This window comes from Artemia sp. Qi Xiang Cuo, chromosome 10 (assembly GCF_049724085.1).
Source record: "Artemia sp. Qi Xiang Cuo chromosome 10, ASM4972408v1, whole genome shotgun sequence".
NCBI classification, from domain to species: Eukaryota; Metazoa; Arthropoda; class Branchiopoda; order Anostraca; family Artemiidae; genus Artemia; species Artemia sp. Qi Xiang Cuo.
In genome coordinates, this window is record NC_142803.1 from 20,693,987 (window position 1) to 20,710,875 (window position 16,889).

The 16,889-nt window shown below is 36.2% G+C and overlaps 1 protein-coding gene across 1 annotated transcript in view; it reads right to left on the reverse strand.

Moving 5' to 3' along the window:
• Positions 1-12,520, reverse strand: part of Mondo (MLX interacting protein mondo) — a 139,305-nt gene extending 126,785 nt beyond the window's left edge. Inside the window, exon 1 of the mRNA XM_089095308.1 lies at positions 12,029-12,520. Within this exon, the coding sequence (XP_088951434.1) occupies positions 12,029-12,474 (446 nt within the window). The 5' untranslated portion in view covers positions 12,475-12,520. The remainder of the gene's footprint in view (positions 1-12,028) is intronic.
• Between the last annotated feature and the right edge of the window lie 4,369 nt (positions 12,521-16,889).

Genomic DNA, 16,889 nt, shown 5'->3' on the forward strand with positions numbered 1-16,889 from the left:
GAATCAGGCAACCAAGTCTCTCAAACCTCGTAAAGCTCTTTTAAAATATACAAGAACTACTTATTTAACACAAAAATTTTTTTTTTAATGGGCACCAAATAAATAAAAACCACTCGGAATCAGGCAACAGAGTCTCTCAAACCCCGTAAAGCTCGTTTAAAAGATACAAGAACTACTTATTTAACACAAAAATTTCGTTTTTAATAGGCACCAAGTAAAGAAAAACCACACGGAATCAGGCAACAGAGTCTCTCAAACCCCTTAAAGCTCTTTTAACAGATACAAAATCTACTTATTTAACACAAAAATTTCGTTTTTAATGGGCACCAAGAAAAAAAAAACCACACGGAATCAGGCAACGGAGTCTCTCAAACCCCGTAAAGCTATTTTAAAAGATACAATAACTACTTATTTAACACAAAAATTTCGTTTTTAATGGGCACCAAGTAAACAAAAACCACAAGGAATCAGGCAACGGAGTTTCTCAAACTCCGTAAAGCTCTTTTAAAAGATACAAGAACTACTTATTTAACACAAAAATTTCGTTTTTAATGGGCACGAAGTGAAGAAAAACAACACGGAATCAGGCAACCGAGTCTCTCAAACCCCGTAAAGCTCTTTTAAAAGATACAAGAACTAATTATTTAAAACAAAAATTTCTTTTTTAATGGGCACCAGGTAAAGAAAAACCACACGGAATCAGGCAACAGAGTCTCTCAAACCTCGTAAAGCTCTTTTAAAAGATACAAGAACTACTTATTTAACACAAAAATTTCGTTTTTAATGGGGACCAAGTAAAAAAAACCCACATGGAATCAGGCAACAGAGTCTCTCAAACCTCGTAAAGCTCTTTTAAAAGATACAAGAACTACTTATTTAACACAAAAATTTCGTTTTTAATGGGGACCAAGTAAAGAAAAACCACGCGGAATCAGGCAACAGAGTCTCTCAAATCTCGTAAAGCTCTTTTAAAAGATACAAGAACTACTTATTTAACACAAAAATTTAGTTTTTAATGGGCACCAAGTAAAGAAAAACCACACGGAACCAGGCAACAGAGTCTCTCAAACCCCGTAAAGCTCTTATAAAAGATACAAGAACTACTTATTTAACACAAAAATTTTGTTTTTAATAGGCACCAAGTAAATAAAAACCACACTGAAACAGGCAACCAAGTCTCTCAAACCCCTTAAAGCTCTTTTAACATATACAAAAACTACTTATTTAAAACAAAAATTTCGTTTTTAATGGGCACAAAGTAAAGAAAAACCACACGGAATCAGGCAACTGAGTCTCTCAAACCCCGTAAAGCTCTTTTAAAAGATACAAGAACTACTTATTTAACACGAAAATTTCATTTTTAATGGGCACCAAGTAAAGAAAAACCACACGGAATCAGGCAACCGAGTCTCCCAAACCTCGTAAAGCTCTTTTAAAAGATACAAGAACTACTTATTTAACACAAAAATTTTGTTTTTAATGGGGACCAAGTAAAGAAAAACCACACGGAATCAGGCAACCGAGTCTCTCAAACCCCGTAAAGCTCTTTTAAAAGATATAAGAACTACTTATTTAACAAAAAACATTCGTTTTACTTCTTCGTATAGTATAACGTTAAACTATTTTAAATTGACAACACTGTCCAAACATCACTTGTGTATTATACAGTACATATTGACGTATTCACAAATGCTAAACCCTTTTTTTTATCAGAAAAAAATGCCAATTGCCAAAAAAAATTCTTTTGTCAAGGTGTATTAAATCACACATTTTTATCCATTGTTTTCTTAATCCCGGTAAGACGCATGCCAAAAATATTTTTCCTATATGTCTAGGCAAATAGCATGGGAAGGAACGTAAAGGCCCCAAATAACACAGGAAGGAACATAAAGGCCCCAAATAGCACAGGAAGGAACGTAAAGGCCCCAAAGTATAACCTAGCACTCTAGTTTGGACGGTAACTAACCCCTCTCTCACGTCCACCATTCCCCCAAACACATCCAATCAAAATTTTCAGATAGCGATTTTGTTCAACGTAGTAGAAAGTTCTGAAAATTAGGTCTGTGAGGATGACAACCCCCCCCCTCCCCCAGCCCGCAGTGCGAGGAGTGTAATTTACCCCCTGGGCGCATATAAGGTTTCTATTAAAAGCGTTGTCGTAGAAACTTCAAAAAGGCTAATTTGATTGGAAATTGAAAGGGCTAGTGCCTTTTTTAATAGTTGAAAGTGATTGGAGAAAGACTAACGCCCCTCTCACTCCCACCATTTTCCCAGACACATCCAATCAAAATTTTGAGATAGCCTTTTTGTGTGATGTAGTTGAAAGTTCTGGAAATTAGGTCTTAGAGGATGACAACCACCCTCACAGCCCTTAGGGTAAGAGTTGTAATTTATGCCCTGGGAGCATATAAGGTGTTTATAGGAAGTGTTGGTGTAGAAACTAAAAAAGGACTCATTTGGTTGGAAATCGAAAGGCCTAGTGCTCTTTTTAATAGTCGAAAGTGATTGGAAGGCTTGACATTTTTATAGTAAAGATCTATGTGGGTATAATGTATTATTTTTTTGTTGTTGTTGTTGTTTAGACCAGGGTACTTTGTATCGAAGGAGTTATCGTAGGAACTTCGAAAAGGGCTAATTCGATTGAAAATAGAAGAGGCTGATGTCCTTTTTAATAGTCGAAAGTGATTGGAGGAAAACTAATTCCCCTGCCACACCCACCCTCCCATTTGACTTTATGTTTGAAAACTAAATGTTGCTATAAGATTAAATCAAAATGCACTGCGTTAATGCTAATTCCCAATAAGGTATCTCAGCAGTATCCCAAGAACAACTGAGGGTATTATGTTCAAACTTTTGGGGCTCCTTCTGCTCTTAAAATTTAACTAAATCAAAATAGCGTAAGTGTATCCAAGCTATCAAAGAAAGTAAACCATTTTTTTTGCAAATGGTATCAAGTTTACCATTTCAAGTCAACTAGAGGAGGTATGAAACTAAATTAAACACTACTAATTGTGTACAGATGTTTAAGAGGGAGTATGTTGTTAAAATTGCTCAAACATTTTCTCCAGTATAGGCTACAAATAGCAGGCCAAACTATATATTCTTAAAAAAACGGAAAGATTTAAATTATTATTTTCTTTTTTTCGGAAAAAGACTATGTCAATATAAAACGAACAGATATTAATTAAAAAACTTTTCCCACAAAATAAGTTTTTCAAAGAAAAGTAAAGAACTCCATTAAACTAAAAATGTGCAAAAATAAAATAAAATAAACTACCAAGCGTGAAACTACCACAAATCCGCATCGATAAATAAATGAAACTCAAACAAACAGAAATTACATTAAATAACCGAGTCAAACTAAAAACGAGCAGAAATTAACATAAGTTGGGCTCAAAACCCTTATGCCTTCCCAAGGCCAGAACATAATTTGCACTTTACTGAAAAAAATACAAATGAATGTGCATTGTCAGTTTAATATACATTTACTGTTATTTAGTAATCAGAATCTTAATATTATTTGATTTATTAAAGTTATAAAAGTTAAAACATTTATATTTTTTTCTGTGAAGTGCAAATTATGTTGCTTTTGCATGTAATTTTTGCAAGCAGTAACTGTATCTTCAGAGGTTTTTTTTCTAATTGTTGACAATCCTTGAGGAAAAGGAATTGAGTGTAGGCCCTGGTTAGGGTAGACTGCTTTACAAGTTTCAGCCAATGAACTCTGGTTTTGAATTCTGACCAATAATAGAAAACAATACTGAGAGTGTTGGCCTTGTTGGCAGTGTTGAGAGTGTTGGCATTACCTTGCAAGTTAGAATGGCATCACCTCTCGTTCTCCTATATACCAGTGTGGGGAGTTTTGGCTTAAATAGCCTAGTAGGGTAAGAAAGTTCAGGCATGCTGGATACCATTTTAGTGGTACATCTTTCTGAACTTTAATTTACACTTCATAAAAAGCAACATCTGTCAAACTTATGCCAAAACTCAAAACACTGTCTTTCAACACCCCCTCCCCAAAACATGCAAACAAATAAATAGAAAAGCATAATACTGGAGAATGCACAATAAAGGAGGGAAAGAGGAAAACAATCAAAATTTGCAAAGGCTTGAGACAAACTAAGCAACTTTACACAAGTTTTTAGTCCAAGCTAGCTGATGACAGCAAGAAAAAACCCAAAGAATTTCTGAAAGTAAAATATTAGCTTCCTAAAAAAGGAAGCTAAATATTAAAAACGCCACAGATGACGTTGGCTCATCCGTTTTTGCGTACTTTTGGTGATAATTTGTGCAGAAGGGAGCAATATCAAACAAACAAGAGGCTGAGTTGGTACCAGCCGGATTTTAATCCTTAAACTGCTGGGAATAGGTGATTTGAGTATTGTGCTTCCCACATTCTGTCTACCTCAAGAACTTTCAAGGCAACAAGAACTTTCAAATTAGAAAATATATTGGCTGAGAAGTATATTTAGAAAATATATTGGCATATTTTGGCCTTCACATTAATTGCATATATTTTGACCAATTGTAAACCTGGCTTGGAATAAATATTGAGAAGCGGCGTTGCCAACAATTTGAAATAAATATTCCAAAGCAGCATTGCCAGCAGTTTTTTTACGCCAACCACAGGATAACGAAAACAGAACCAGATAGACAAGTGCGCGGGCTCGTAAGCGCTGTTGGCAAGACGACTGCGCGAAAAAGGATGCCTCCTAATCGGGATAACAAACGGAGGCTAGTTAGCCCAAAAAAGTCCCTAGATTTCTGTTCTGGATGCAAATGTGGTCTTGAATCGGATTCAAAGGCCGTTTTATGTGATGGGTGTGAAAAATGGCTATATATTGAGTGCCTAAACATGCCCACCATAGAGTACGAACTTTTTACAAAGATGTCAACCATTGGAGACATGCAGTGGTGCTGCCCAATCTGTAAGCATTCTGGTACATCTGGAGACCCCCCCTCATTAGCTGAAATTTCGAATTTAATATCATCTAAGGTCCCTAGTGCTTCAGCTATTGCGGAAATAGTTAAAGGAGCGGTAGAAGAGCTTAAGCGAGACATTACCGCAAGGATAGATGAAGTCAAAGATCGCGTTAACGATCTTGAGAAAAATGTGGCCGAAAAATGCACCATCTCAGAAGCTAAAGAACACATTGGAGCTGCAATGCTGGAGGAAGCATCTAAACTGAAACAAGCCATCAATTCTCACCTTGAAGACGAAATACAGAGGTTGTTCAGGCAGGAGAAAGATAGAGAGCAGAGAAAACTCAACGTGGTTGCATATGGCGTACCACTGCGGCCAGGAGTAATTTATGACAAGACATTCATCAAAAGTCACCTTGCAGAGCAGTATGGGATTATGGGTGCAAACATAAGCAACGTCAGACAATTATTAGGGCAACCATTGCCAACCAAAAGATCCAGAACCAGCAGCCAAAAACCAACCCACAACCGACCTCCTCCAATTCTCTTCTCTGTCCCAAACCTCAACTTGAAAAGACGCATTCTACAAAAATCTTACAAGCTTTGCCAGGAAATCCAGTTCAGGGAAGATGCATCCCGGGAAGATCGGGAGAAAAGGAAAGCCTTATCTGCTGAACTCAGACGTCGGATTGAGTTAGGTGAGCCAAATTTGGCTATCCACCATGGAAAAATTGTTCAAAAAACTCGATTGGTCTGGGTGGGAGCCACCCTCACCAGCCCATGAACTGTTAAATACCCCAGCTACCAGCCCTGTACATAGTGTAAATAATGACCCAGAAGTATTTGTGTCACCAATTAGTGCCTATGAACTTTCCGAGTCATCATCCTACAAGTCCTTTGCAAATGCATGTCTCAACCAATCAGATGATAGCAGATCCTCCAGCTCTTCCATATCCATTCTGGACAAGTCGGTCCTCAACGTGAATCACTGCCGTAAGGAAGTACTCAACCAAAGAAAGCAGCAAGTAAGTCAAGATGTCTCCGCTCTAATAACAAACGTTGACCAACTCCCAAACAAAATCAATGAGCTGAAATCTTTGATTTATGCAAATGATTATGACATTATACTCCTTACTGAGGTGTGTCCCAAGAATTCAACAAACCAGCTCCTAAATTCACATGTTAGCCTGCAAGGCTACCATACTAGTATCAAACCTGTCATCTAATTATTGCTGCCATGGAACACTTGCACTGGTTAAATCCTCTTACACCGTCACCCCAATTGACTACTTTGCCAGATGCCTCTATGCTGAAACCATTTTTTTTATATTTCAGTTCCAGAGAATAAAGACAACCATTCTGTCAGAGTCGGCTGTGTATATAGAAGTCTGTCAGCACCATCACCAGAGGAAACAGACGGGAAACTAGCAGAGCTCATTCGCAAGATTGCAGACACCCACCAAGGCAATCTTCTAATCACAGGTGACTTCAACCTGCCTAACATCACCTGGAAAGACTAGTTTCCCTACATCTCTTCTGGTCCTACGAGCCCAATCACTGACATTATTCATGATACCCTTCTCCACCAAATTGCTGACCAACTGACGCGTTTTAGGGAGGGACAGCAACCAAACCTTCTTGACCTGGTATTTCTCAGGAGACCAGAAACTCTCCTCTCTACCTTTTCCATGCCCCCAATCGGAAAGAGTGATCATGTCACCATAGACATTAGAACAACATTCCTCAAAGTAACGAATCACTACATCAAGAAGACTTTTATTAACTATGAGAAGATTAGAATGGATTTCAACAACATCAGATGGGACAACATCTTATCTGGTTCTCTAGAACAGCATAGGCAGTGCTTCAAAGAATTACTGATAAGCAAAGCAAATCAGTACACCTCAAGCAAGCTTGTCCCCAAACCAAGAACACTTCCAATGATGACAAAAGAGATTAAGAGGGAAATCAACTGTAAAAGCAGACAATGGAAGAAATATAAAAAACACCACTCCCCTGAAAATAGAGAGAAATATTTCAAAAGCCAAAACAAACTTAAAAACTTGATGCAGGCCTTGTACACAAGCTTTGAATTCAAACTTGCTGATGAAGCCAAGACAAACCCAGCCAGGACCACAATAGATGGTGTATCAAAAAACTGATAACAGAGCAAGGTGAAGAAACTACAGACACTAACAAGCTTGCTGACTTACTGAACCTACAATTTGTCTCAGTTTTCACCACTGAACCAGATGGCCCTTTACCTTCCCCCCCGAAATATGATGTAAAAGCCCCAATGGACAGCACCATGGTATTGTCTACAGATGTCCTTAAACGTTTACTGAAATTGGATGCTAATAAGTCACCAGGGCCTGATAATATACATCCAAGACTATTAAAAGAAACTGCAGAAATGATAGCAGAGCCCCTCACGAGAATCTTCAAGATGTCACTTATCTCTAGAGAGCTACCAGCAGACTGGGAAGTAGACAACATAACGCCGGTATTAAAAAAAGGTGAGCGTACCAGATCTGAGAATTAACAACCTATTAGCCTAACTTCAGCTGTTGTTAAGATACTTGAACACATAATTAATGATTCAATTCTCGAAAATTTAACCACAAACAACATCTTGTCGCCAAGGCAGCAAGGATTCCAATCAGGAAAATCATTTGAAACGAACCTATTGGAATCTTACAAAGAAATTACAAATCTGATTGACCAAGGACATCCAGTCGACCTACTGCTGCTGGACTTTGCCAAGGCTTTTGTGCTCCAAATTATCTGCCTCCAGCATCAATTCAGCTGTGATAGACTGGCTAATGATTTTCCTCACCAACTGCAAGCAGAAAATCCACTTATTCGAGATGAGTGGCCAGCCAATCTACTCCCATGAGGCCATGGTAATGAGTGGGGTACCACAGGGAACTGTACTAGGCCCAACCCTTTTCTTGATGTACATCAATGACATTTTCAATCATGTAGATAATAGTATGCATTTGTTCACTGATGATGCCAAACTGTTAGGCATTGCAAATCCACAGACCATCCAACATGACATAGACACGGTACAGGATTGGACTCAAGACTGGCTCCTTCAATTCAATACAATCAAATGCTGTATTTTGCACCTTGGACCTAAAAACCCAATGGCTACCTATTCAATTTACAATCCCATCACAAAAACAAGGGAGCATCTAGAGAATAGAGAAAAAGAAAGGGACCTTGGTGTCATCATTGATGACAAGTTGAAGTTCCACAGCCATGTTCAGCATGTTGTTTTCCCTGGCCTTGGCCTATTAAAACAGACCATCAGTAGCCGAGAGGCAACAATATTCATAAAATTATATAAAGCTCTTGTCAGACCTCATCTTGATTTTGGCATGTGCCTTGCAGGTCCTTCTTATCAGCAAGATGTTAGGCTCATTGAAAATGTTCAGAGGCGAGCAACAAAATGCATGAAAAGCCTAAAATCAACTTCATATGAGAACTGCCTGAAACAACTTAAGCTACCAACCCTTGTCTACAGACCTTGTCTGAACCTGAATATGATGCTGACTTACAAACTTCAAGAAGAAAACTCTACCATCTTTAGCAGCAGTCATGACACCAGCCATCATTACACAAGAGGACACTCCAAGAAGCTGCCAAAGTTAAGCTCCTGATGATGGAAATGGATGATGGCAGGGAGGCAACTAGCTTGAGGGATATTGCTAAACTTCTCCACAAGCAATTTACATTGGTTTTTTACCAGTAAACCAGATGGTCCTGTTCCTCATAGCCCATCCTATGACATCCATGAGCCAATGCCACCTATTTAACTCTCCTGTCCAGTTGTCCTAAAGCAACTTGACACACTAGACATCAACAAGTCTACCAGTCCTGATAAATTGCATCCAAGATTACTGACAGAGCATGCCATAGAAATTGTACTGCCATTGAGTAATATATTCAAACTGTTAGTTGACTCAAGAAAGGTACCAATAGACTGGAAGCTGCCCAGTTTCATACCAATATTCATGAAAGGTGACCAAACTAAAGCAAAAAATAGCACACCTATCATTATTACTTCAGTGGTGGCTAAAATCCTTATGTGGACTATGAACACTAAATTCCAACACATATCCTCACCAATAATACTCCATCCCCTCACCAGCATGGATTTCAGCCAGGGAAATCAGTTGAGACAAAACTCCCTGAGACATACAACATCATAACAGATCAAGCCCCATGGATATTATTTTATTGGACCTGACTAAGGCCTTTGACAAGGTGCTTCACAACCACCTCAGATTAAAAACTTATGGCAGCAGTTATCCACACAGATGCAGTCAATTGGGACCTCAGTCAACAATGAAAAGTTTTCTCCAGATCATGTAATGTTGTAAGTAGAGCCCTCAAGGCAGTGTTTTGAGTCCTGTCAAATTTTTCATATGTCAACAATACAGTAAATGGAATAGAAAACAACATAAAGTTTTATCAATAAAACATGTCTGATGCTAATTTACAGTCAAACTCAGTATAAAAGACAAGTCACAAAGATAGGGATCTAGGAGTACTGATGGATGAGCAACTAAAGTTCCATAGCCCCTGGCAACAAGCAGTGTCAATTGTAAATTCAAGGCTCAATCTACTTAAACACACCATAATTAGCCACTCCTGCAAAGTCTTTCTAAGGCTATAGTCAGGGCTATTTTTGGATTTTGATGCATGTCTCACCTCCCATTCCTATAAGAATAACTGTCCTACATTATCTACCTTACAACAAGAACCTGGAGTGCTTACATCTGTCAACTCATGTTTTCAGATACCACTGTGGTGACATGATGCTGGCTTTCAAGTATAAAGCACAACCAAATAACCCCCTCTTAACCAAAAATTCAACTCAGCACCATAAAAGAAGCTAATCACATAAGCTGTCAAAACATCTTGTTAATGCACAAATGTACAAAATTTATCTCCTGAACATGTTGTCAACAACTGTAACAGTCTTCAAGATGAAATGGTGATTGCATCCACAGCTGCACTTTTTAAGTCTAAACTTAACAAGGAATGGAATCATAAGCCATGGAAAAATGAGTGGGACTATCCTTCACATTTAATTAGCAACTGATGCCAACCTCATCATACAGGTTTTTTGCTGGGAGGCTGATGCAACTTATCATACCATCTATCTGAAGTTGCTTTTGAGTGATGGTGTCAACTTTGAACCATTAGAGAATGGTCATCATGGGTCATAACTACCTTGTGGTCATCATTACCATGTAGGTTTAAATTGCATCTCTCCAGTAAACCTCTCTTGTAGTATGTATCTGGGCCCTAACACATAGACAAGAATTCACCCATGGAGCAAAGCATATTCAGTATGGACATTAGTTTTGCTCTGAAGTGTAAATTAGAGTAATTAAGATAAATATAGGGAGGCTAGACACATTCCAACATCAAGGCTTGGATCAGACTAGTTGTTTATTGCAGAACACTCATGACTTTAGGGAATGAGTCAAAAAGGTGAACTTGATCAGCCCCAGAGTCAAACAAGCACCAACAGCAGATTTCATAGCATGGGTACTGAATTTTAAATTTATTGTCAATAATGCTGCCAAGATCTTGCTCATCATTTACAGAAGAGATTGGATACCCAGAGAGAAAATAACACATGACACTTGGCAAATAAGCAGTTCAAGATTTACATTTGACATAAGTTTTAGATTGGGGATAAAAGAAACAACCAAGAAAAGAGATAAAGAAGTTTTTATATGCTTACTGGAAATTGTGACATGAGGTATTTGTCAAATATTTTCAAAGTCTGGGGTTATGCTCCTGCTTATGCTCCTGCTTATTGCATGGCTATTTTAATCAGTAAATATTGGGCTGTTATCAACAAAAAAAGTACATTTTCAAAATGGCTTCAATAAGGGTAGCACTGGATGCTTTTTTGAGGTGTCTTTGGACACTTTTTGCAGTGTCTGGTTTTGCCCCATACTAATGGAAGAGTATTTCCTTACCTCAAAAATAGAATTCAAAATGGCTAGAGGTAGAAAATTGCAAAGTATTCCAGTTTTGTTAGAGGATCTGCAGGCTTCAATTCCATTCTATGCCTCAAAGCATGAAGTGGCATGATCTATGTACTGTCTTGGCAGAAAGAGGAAAAAATATCACAGTGTTATGCTTTGTATCTGCAACTGGTCAGATGATTCCACCAGTGTTTGTTTTTCCAAGAGCTAAAACTCCAGAGAGGATGTATTGAATGGACCACCAGGATGCATTGGTTTATCACATTAAAGTGGATGGATGACCTCAGAAAATCTCCTATGTTCCATGGAACACTTTCTAAGAGAGATCAAACTCAGTAGATACCAATTCAGGGTATATTTTGCACATTAGGGGGGTGGGGGTAATTTGATTTCTGATGTAAATGAGAGGTAAGTTTAAACCCCCCCCCTCCTAATGTGCAAAATATATACTCTGAATTGGTATATACAGGGGTGGAGGCTAAAATTCATTTCTGACAAAAATAATTATTATATTTGTAAAGAGCATAAAAAAGGCATCAAGTGGTATATTCACTTTAGTTGAAACTCAATAATATGATTTGGTAAATATTTACCCTGAATTGGTGCAAATAGGGGTGGGGTAAAATTCATTTTTGACAAAAATGATTATTATATTTGTAAAGAGCATAAAAAAAGGCATTGAGTAGTGTGTTCACTTTATTCACAAGTCAATAATATGAACTGCCAAAAATTCACCAAATTTTTACTGCCAGATTAAATCTACAGTAGGCATATCTTATATGGGGAGGGCATAATATAACTCTAGCAATGAAATAAAGCCCTATTTGTAAAAAGTGTTGAGCAGAAAACCAACTGATCTTAGCATAGCCTGTGTTTTTTTTATTAGAGTGCTTAGTTCAGAATTATTAAAGCTGGAAGTCTATAAGAGTTAATAGCCCATTGAATAGGAAATCAAACAGTATATCCTTTTCTTTCCTTACTCTCAAAACTAACCTAATTTTATTGCGTTTAACCTATAGGCTACCTAAAATGTGAACAATTAGGCTAGGCTACCTTAGGCTAGGATGCTAGAAATAAACAATTTAACCAACCTGTAGGCAATCGACATACACTGAAATAATTTTGCTAATGACTGATCAATTTCAAGGCCACTGCATAGGTTCAAGGCATGAATCAAGCTTCCACTGCTAGTTATTACAGGTTTACATTCGCATTGCATTAGAGCCTGGAATCTGTGTTTACTTTCCAATAAAGCATCATCTTCTGAATTAAGATATTGCTGCTCAGAATAATTAGGTACTATATCTTTTGTATCTTCAACTTTAGTGATCTCATAGTCACTTTTACTGGTCTCTAGCCTTGGTCTTTTCACCTGTGGCACAAAAGTTATCACAGATTCTGTCCGAAGGGCTTCTTCTGGGTCATTGGGAATTAATACTTCATCCTCTTCTTGGGTCTCGTCCTCAAAATTACTAACCATAAAATGTCCTGAGTGGATTGGCTGCTTGTCATTGTTCTTATTCACAAGAACTCTCATATTCCAAATTTCATTTCAAGTTTTGTTTTTTATGTTTATCTAACAACGATGAAAGTGATGAAAAGTTACTTTAGAAAATGAAAATTTGAATTGTGTGGTCCATAAACCTTGGTTCAAACCACAGACAAGAAGTATGTAATATATCACAATACTTCTTGTCTGTGGGTCAAACTGAGGTGATTTTTTTCTAACGCAAAACGAATCTTCACACACAAACCATTCACTTCTGCAGGCGTTTAACCGCGAAAACTAGTATAATGTATTTAAACAGCATACAGTAGGCTAAATCAAGTTAAAGTAGGAGAAATAGTCAAAACGTTAGCCTGTATTAGGCTGGCTATGCATAACTACCTTCAATATTTTCCCCTAGAAGTGTCCCTCCTGGTCATGAGGATTAATATTTCTTCGAGTTGCCTTCATATCATTTGTCATGTATTAATGGACGACTTTTGACACAAATGATTAGTATATCAGTTATTTCAACTGTATGGCTTAAGAAAGGTTTCATTTTAAAATAGCAAATTCGTTTTTCAACAGCTCTAGAAATATCTTGACGCAGTCTTTGACCCGTTATGACGCATAACGCTGCGGTGAAAAAAGATGAAAGTTAGCGGATAACATAAAAACTGTTGTTTTGCGTGAAAACGCGACAGTTTGAATGAAGGGTAACTTGTAAATTCTAGGACGTTATAATTATGTACGTTAAAATAATTTTAAATATTATAAGTTAAATATGAATGTTAAAAAAACCATATCTAGTCAAAGTCCAATTTTATAACTTGGTAAAAACGAGGAATTCTTTATTAGCACCATCAAAATAGCGTGAGCTACAAAAGTTGTGGTATCCTATTTTAATGTCTGAGACTCACTTTTGATAATTTACTATTACCTTCAGCCTATAAAGGCAGACAGCAATAATCTAACTTCTAAGCATTTCGTCTTACACTTCTACTAATACAAATTTTTAATAACTTTATGTTATACTTTGACTTGGAAATTGAAAATTTTCAAATAGTTGCTTATCGTTAATAGCAACTGAGTTATGGGGAGCAGTCTTGATGATTTTTTCCAGGATGTCGACCTTCTTAAATAAAAAAACATATATTTGTTTTCTTCACAGTCGACGTTTTTGTTTATTAAGAAAATCCATTTGATATAATTTTAATTTTTCATCAGTTACTCAAGCTCGGAAGAGGTCTTTGTCTTTGCCATTCGAAAATTTGAAAACTATCAAATACTTATATATCATTAATAACAATTATGCTCTTGGGAACATCCTTGATGAGTTCTTACAGGACGTCAATCCTCTTTAACAAAGTAATCTTTATATTCTTAAATGAAAAACATTTGTTTTCTTCACAGCCTAAGTTCTTATTTTTGAAATAGTTCATTGGAAATATTTTTAATTTTTTGTAAGTTTAATGTTTAGAATTTAATGTCTCAAAAGTTTAGAAAATGTCTTTCGTATTTCCAAATATCCACGTTAGTTAATACGCCCACAACAAGGTAAAAGTAGCATTGAACGAGAGAACGATCCATAATGACATTAATTTTTACTAAAAAATATAGTTGACCAAGTTGATTGTTCTTTGATGTTTCTAAACAAATTAGGGTTGAGTTTGTTAAATCAACTGTTTTGCTTATTGCTTATCTACTCTCAAGGGCTTACTAACTAACATTCGTGAAAATGGCTTTCCAACACATTATTGAAGTATTTGCTCAATAAAAAGTACCCACTAAAATATATTCGATTTTTTAGTAAAATATTCTATGGTGTTGCTAGGAGCCCATTGACTTGTACTATGATTTTATAATATGTATATATGTTGACTAATGTATGTTGACGAATTACTGGGAATTTTGTTAACTTAACAACTTAGCATAATAATTTAAGTCTGCTTATTTCCTTAGTGTTGCTAAAAATATATGTAGTTTGAAATCATACTCGTTTGATATTTTTATGTTATCAAATTATTTTGGTGAGTGTGATTTTAAAATGTTTTTTTTAGTGACAAGTCATGTCTTATAGTTCGTTCAGACGTATGGAGATATGCTCAAAAACCGATCGGTACCATGAGAAAACCGATCAGTTTTTCCTATAGTACCAATCGGCTTGGGAGCTAGGAATGTTTTTAGTTTCCATATGGTACCTTTATGTTTTTCTTGTGTTATCGAGAAAATATAATTAAGTATTTTATACGGACCCCATGTCCGTTACTGCCTTAAGAACAGAACGTTAAAGCGGATATGTTTTTATTGCTTTCCTGTAAAACTTGACTATTTGAATTTGTCCTCTCATCGCAAGGACAGCGGAAGATATTTCCAAGCAAAAAAATTTGATTCAATGCCAAAGTAAACGAATAAGTGATTTAGCCTCAAGGAAAAAAGTATTTGTCTAAAAATAAAAACTGAACAAAACTATGTTCTACTACCCAGCACCTAATATTGTATTTCGTTAATGCAGCAATAAAAATGGGGTTGAAAAAGAAATAACAATACACTCAGATGCATTAAGGTATTGTAATTATATACATTTCTAGTGTAAATCACAACCGTGCTCAGCAAGTTCTCAGAATATTTGCTTTTTTCTCATCCTTATTATCATTACAATCAATCAATCAACTTATTCAATCAGTAGATTCACAACAAAATACACTTCAACATAGTCTTCCCCGTAAGACTCTGTGGTCAGGAAAAAAAAAACACGGGAGAAGCAAAAATGAAACAAATACATTACAAAAATTACAAGGATTCCCAATTTAAGAGACTCAACACAAGAACAAAAAATATACAATAATCCATCTCAAGAAACCCGAAAATCACAAACTAGGCAGAGGACTAACAAAAACACAAACACAAACGAAACACTAACACAAACACAAACACTAACGAAAAACACAGACTAGGCATGAATTAAAGTTATTTCAAATTGTATATTTGAAATCAAGCCACGATTACTTCTATTCAAGCTATTATATAAGTCACACAGTGTGTATATAAGAGACGAAACCTGGATCAATTTCTGCTAACCAAAATCACTGTCATTAACCGGTGAATCCCTTTAAGCCCACGTTAGAGTAACTGCAGAGTAATGTTGAGTAGATGGTAGTTGCTTTCAATTGGTTCGTTGCGTTGCTGTCTAGCTCCTCCCCTTACAAATATGCGAGTAAATACTTAGAAAGTTATGAATACACTAGTTCGGTTTGATGCTTGGTGCTTTACCGCTATTTGTTTTTTGAAAAAAGCATTACAAAGCCTCCCTATTTTGTATATCGCTACTCTGTGACATAAACTGTAAACGTATTGTCCTCAGCTGTGATTAAATAAAAAAAAACAAGTTTTTTAAACTGAAAGTAAGGAACGACATTAAAACTTAAAACGAACAGAAATTATTCCGTATATGAAAGGGGCTGTCCTCTCCTTAACGCCTCGCTCTTTACGCTAAAATTTTTTATTTTTTTAAAAAATAAATTTGTTATAAAGATTTAAACTTTAGAGTAAATATAGAGGCGGTGATGAGGGGACATCCCCATTAAAAAACGGAATAATTTATTTTCGTTTTAATTTTTAATGTCGCTCCTTACTTTCAGTTTGAAAAACTTGTTTTTTTTTATTTAATTTCTGATCGTTTCTTAGTTAATGCAGCTTTTATTTTGGCTCACCGTTATTGAATAAGTAAACAAAATTTGGATAAAAATTTTACTTTTCTTTTGCTAAATGGCAGTCTCTAAATTTGGTTCTGACGTAATTTACAAATTAACTGACGTAACGAACTTCTATATTTGTATATTTTTCTTCTGGCAAAAAATACGTTGCAGATATAGTTGCAGATTTTTGCAGATATGAGCTTGAAATCTCTGTAATAGGGTGTTCTGATACGTCGAATCTGACGGTGGGATTTTCATTAAAATTCTTTCACTTGTAGGGGATGTTTCCTCCCTCTTTAAAAATCAGGTAAATTTTCTCAGGCTCGTAGCCTTTGATGAGTAATACTAAACTTAATAAAATTTATATATTTAGAATCAGCATTATAAGCCCATTCTTTTGATACATTTTATGACAAACGGAATCAAAATTCCGTTTTTAAAAGTTTCGATTACTATTGAGCCGTATCGCTTGTTTTTTTTTATTACGTATATGTTATTTACGTATATGAGGGGGTTCTCCCCTTAGTCAATACCACACTCTTTACGTTAAAAGTTAAAATAATTTAATTAAAAAACCCCTGAATCACAAAGGCCGTTCAATTAGAATAGATAGCTCTTTTGAAACCACTAAAAAACACTGTAGCGTAAAGAGTGAGGCATTGACTTGGGGGAGAACCCCCTCATATATGTAATAATTTCTGTTCGTTTTAAGTTCTAATGTTGCTTCTTACTTTCAGTTGAAAAAACCTGTTTTTTTTATTTAATTTC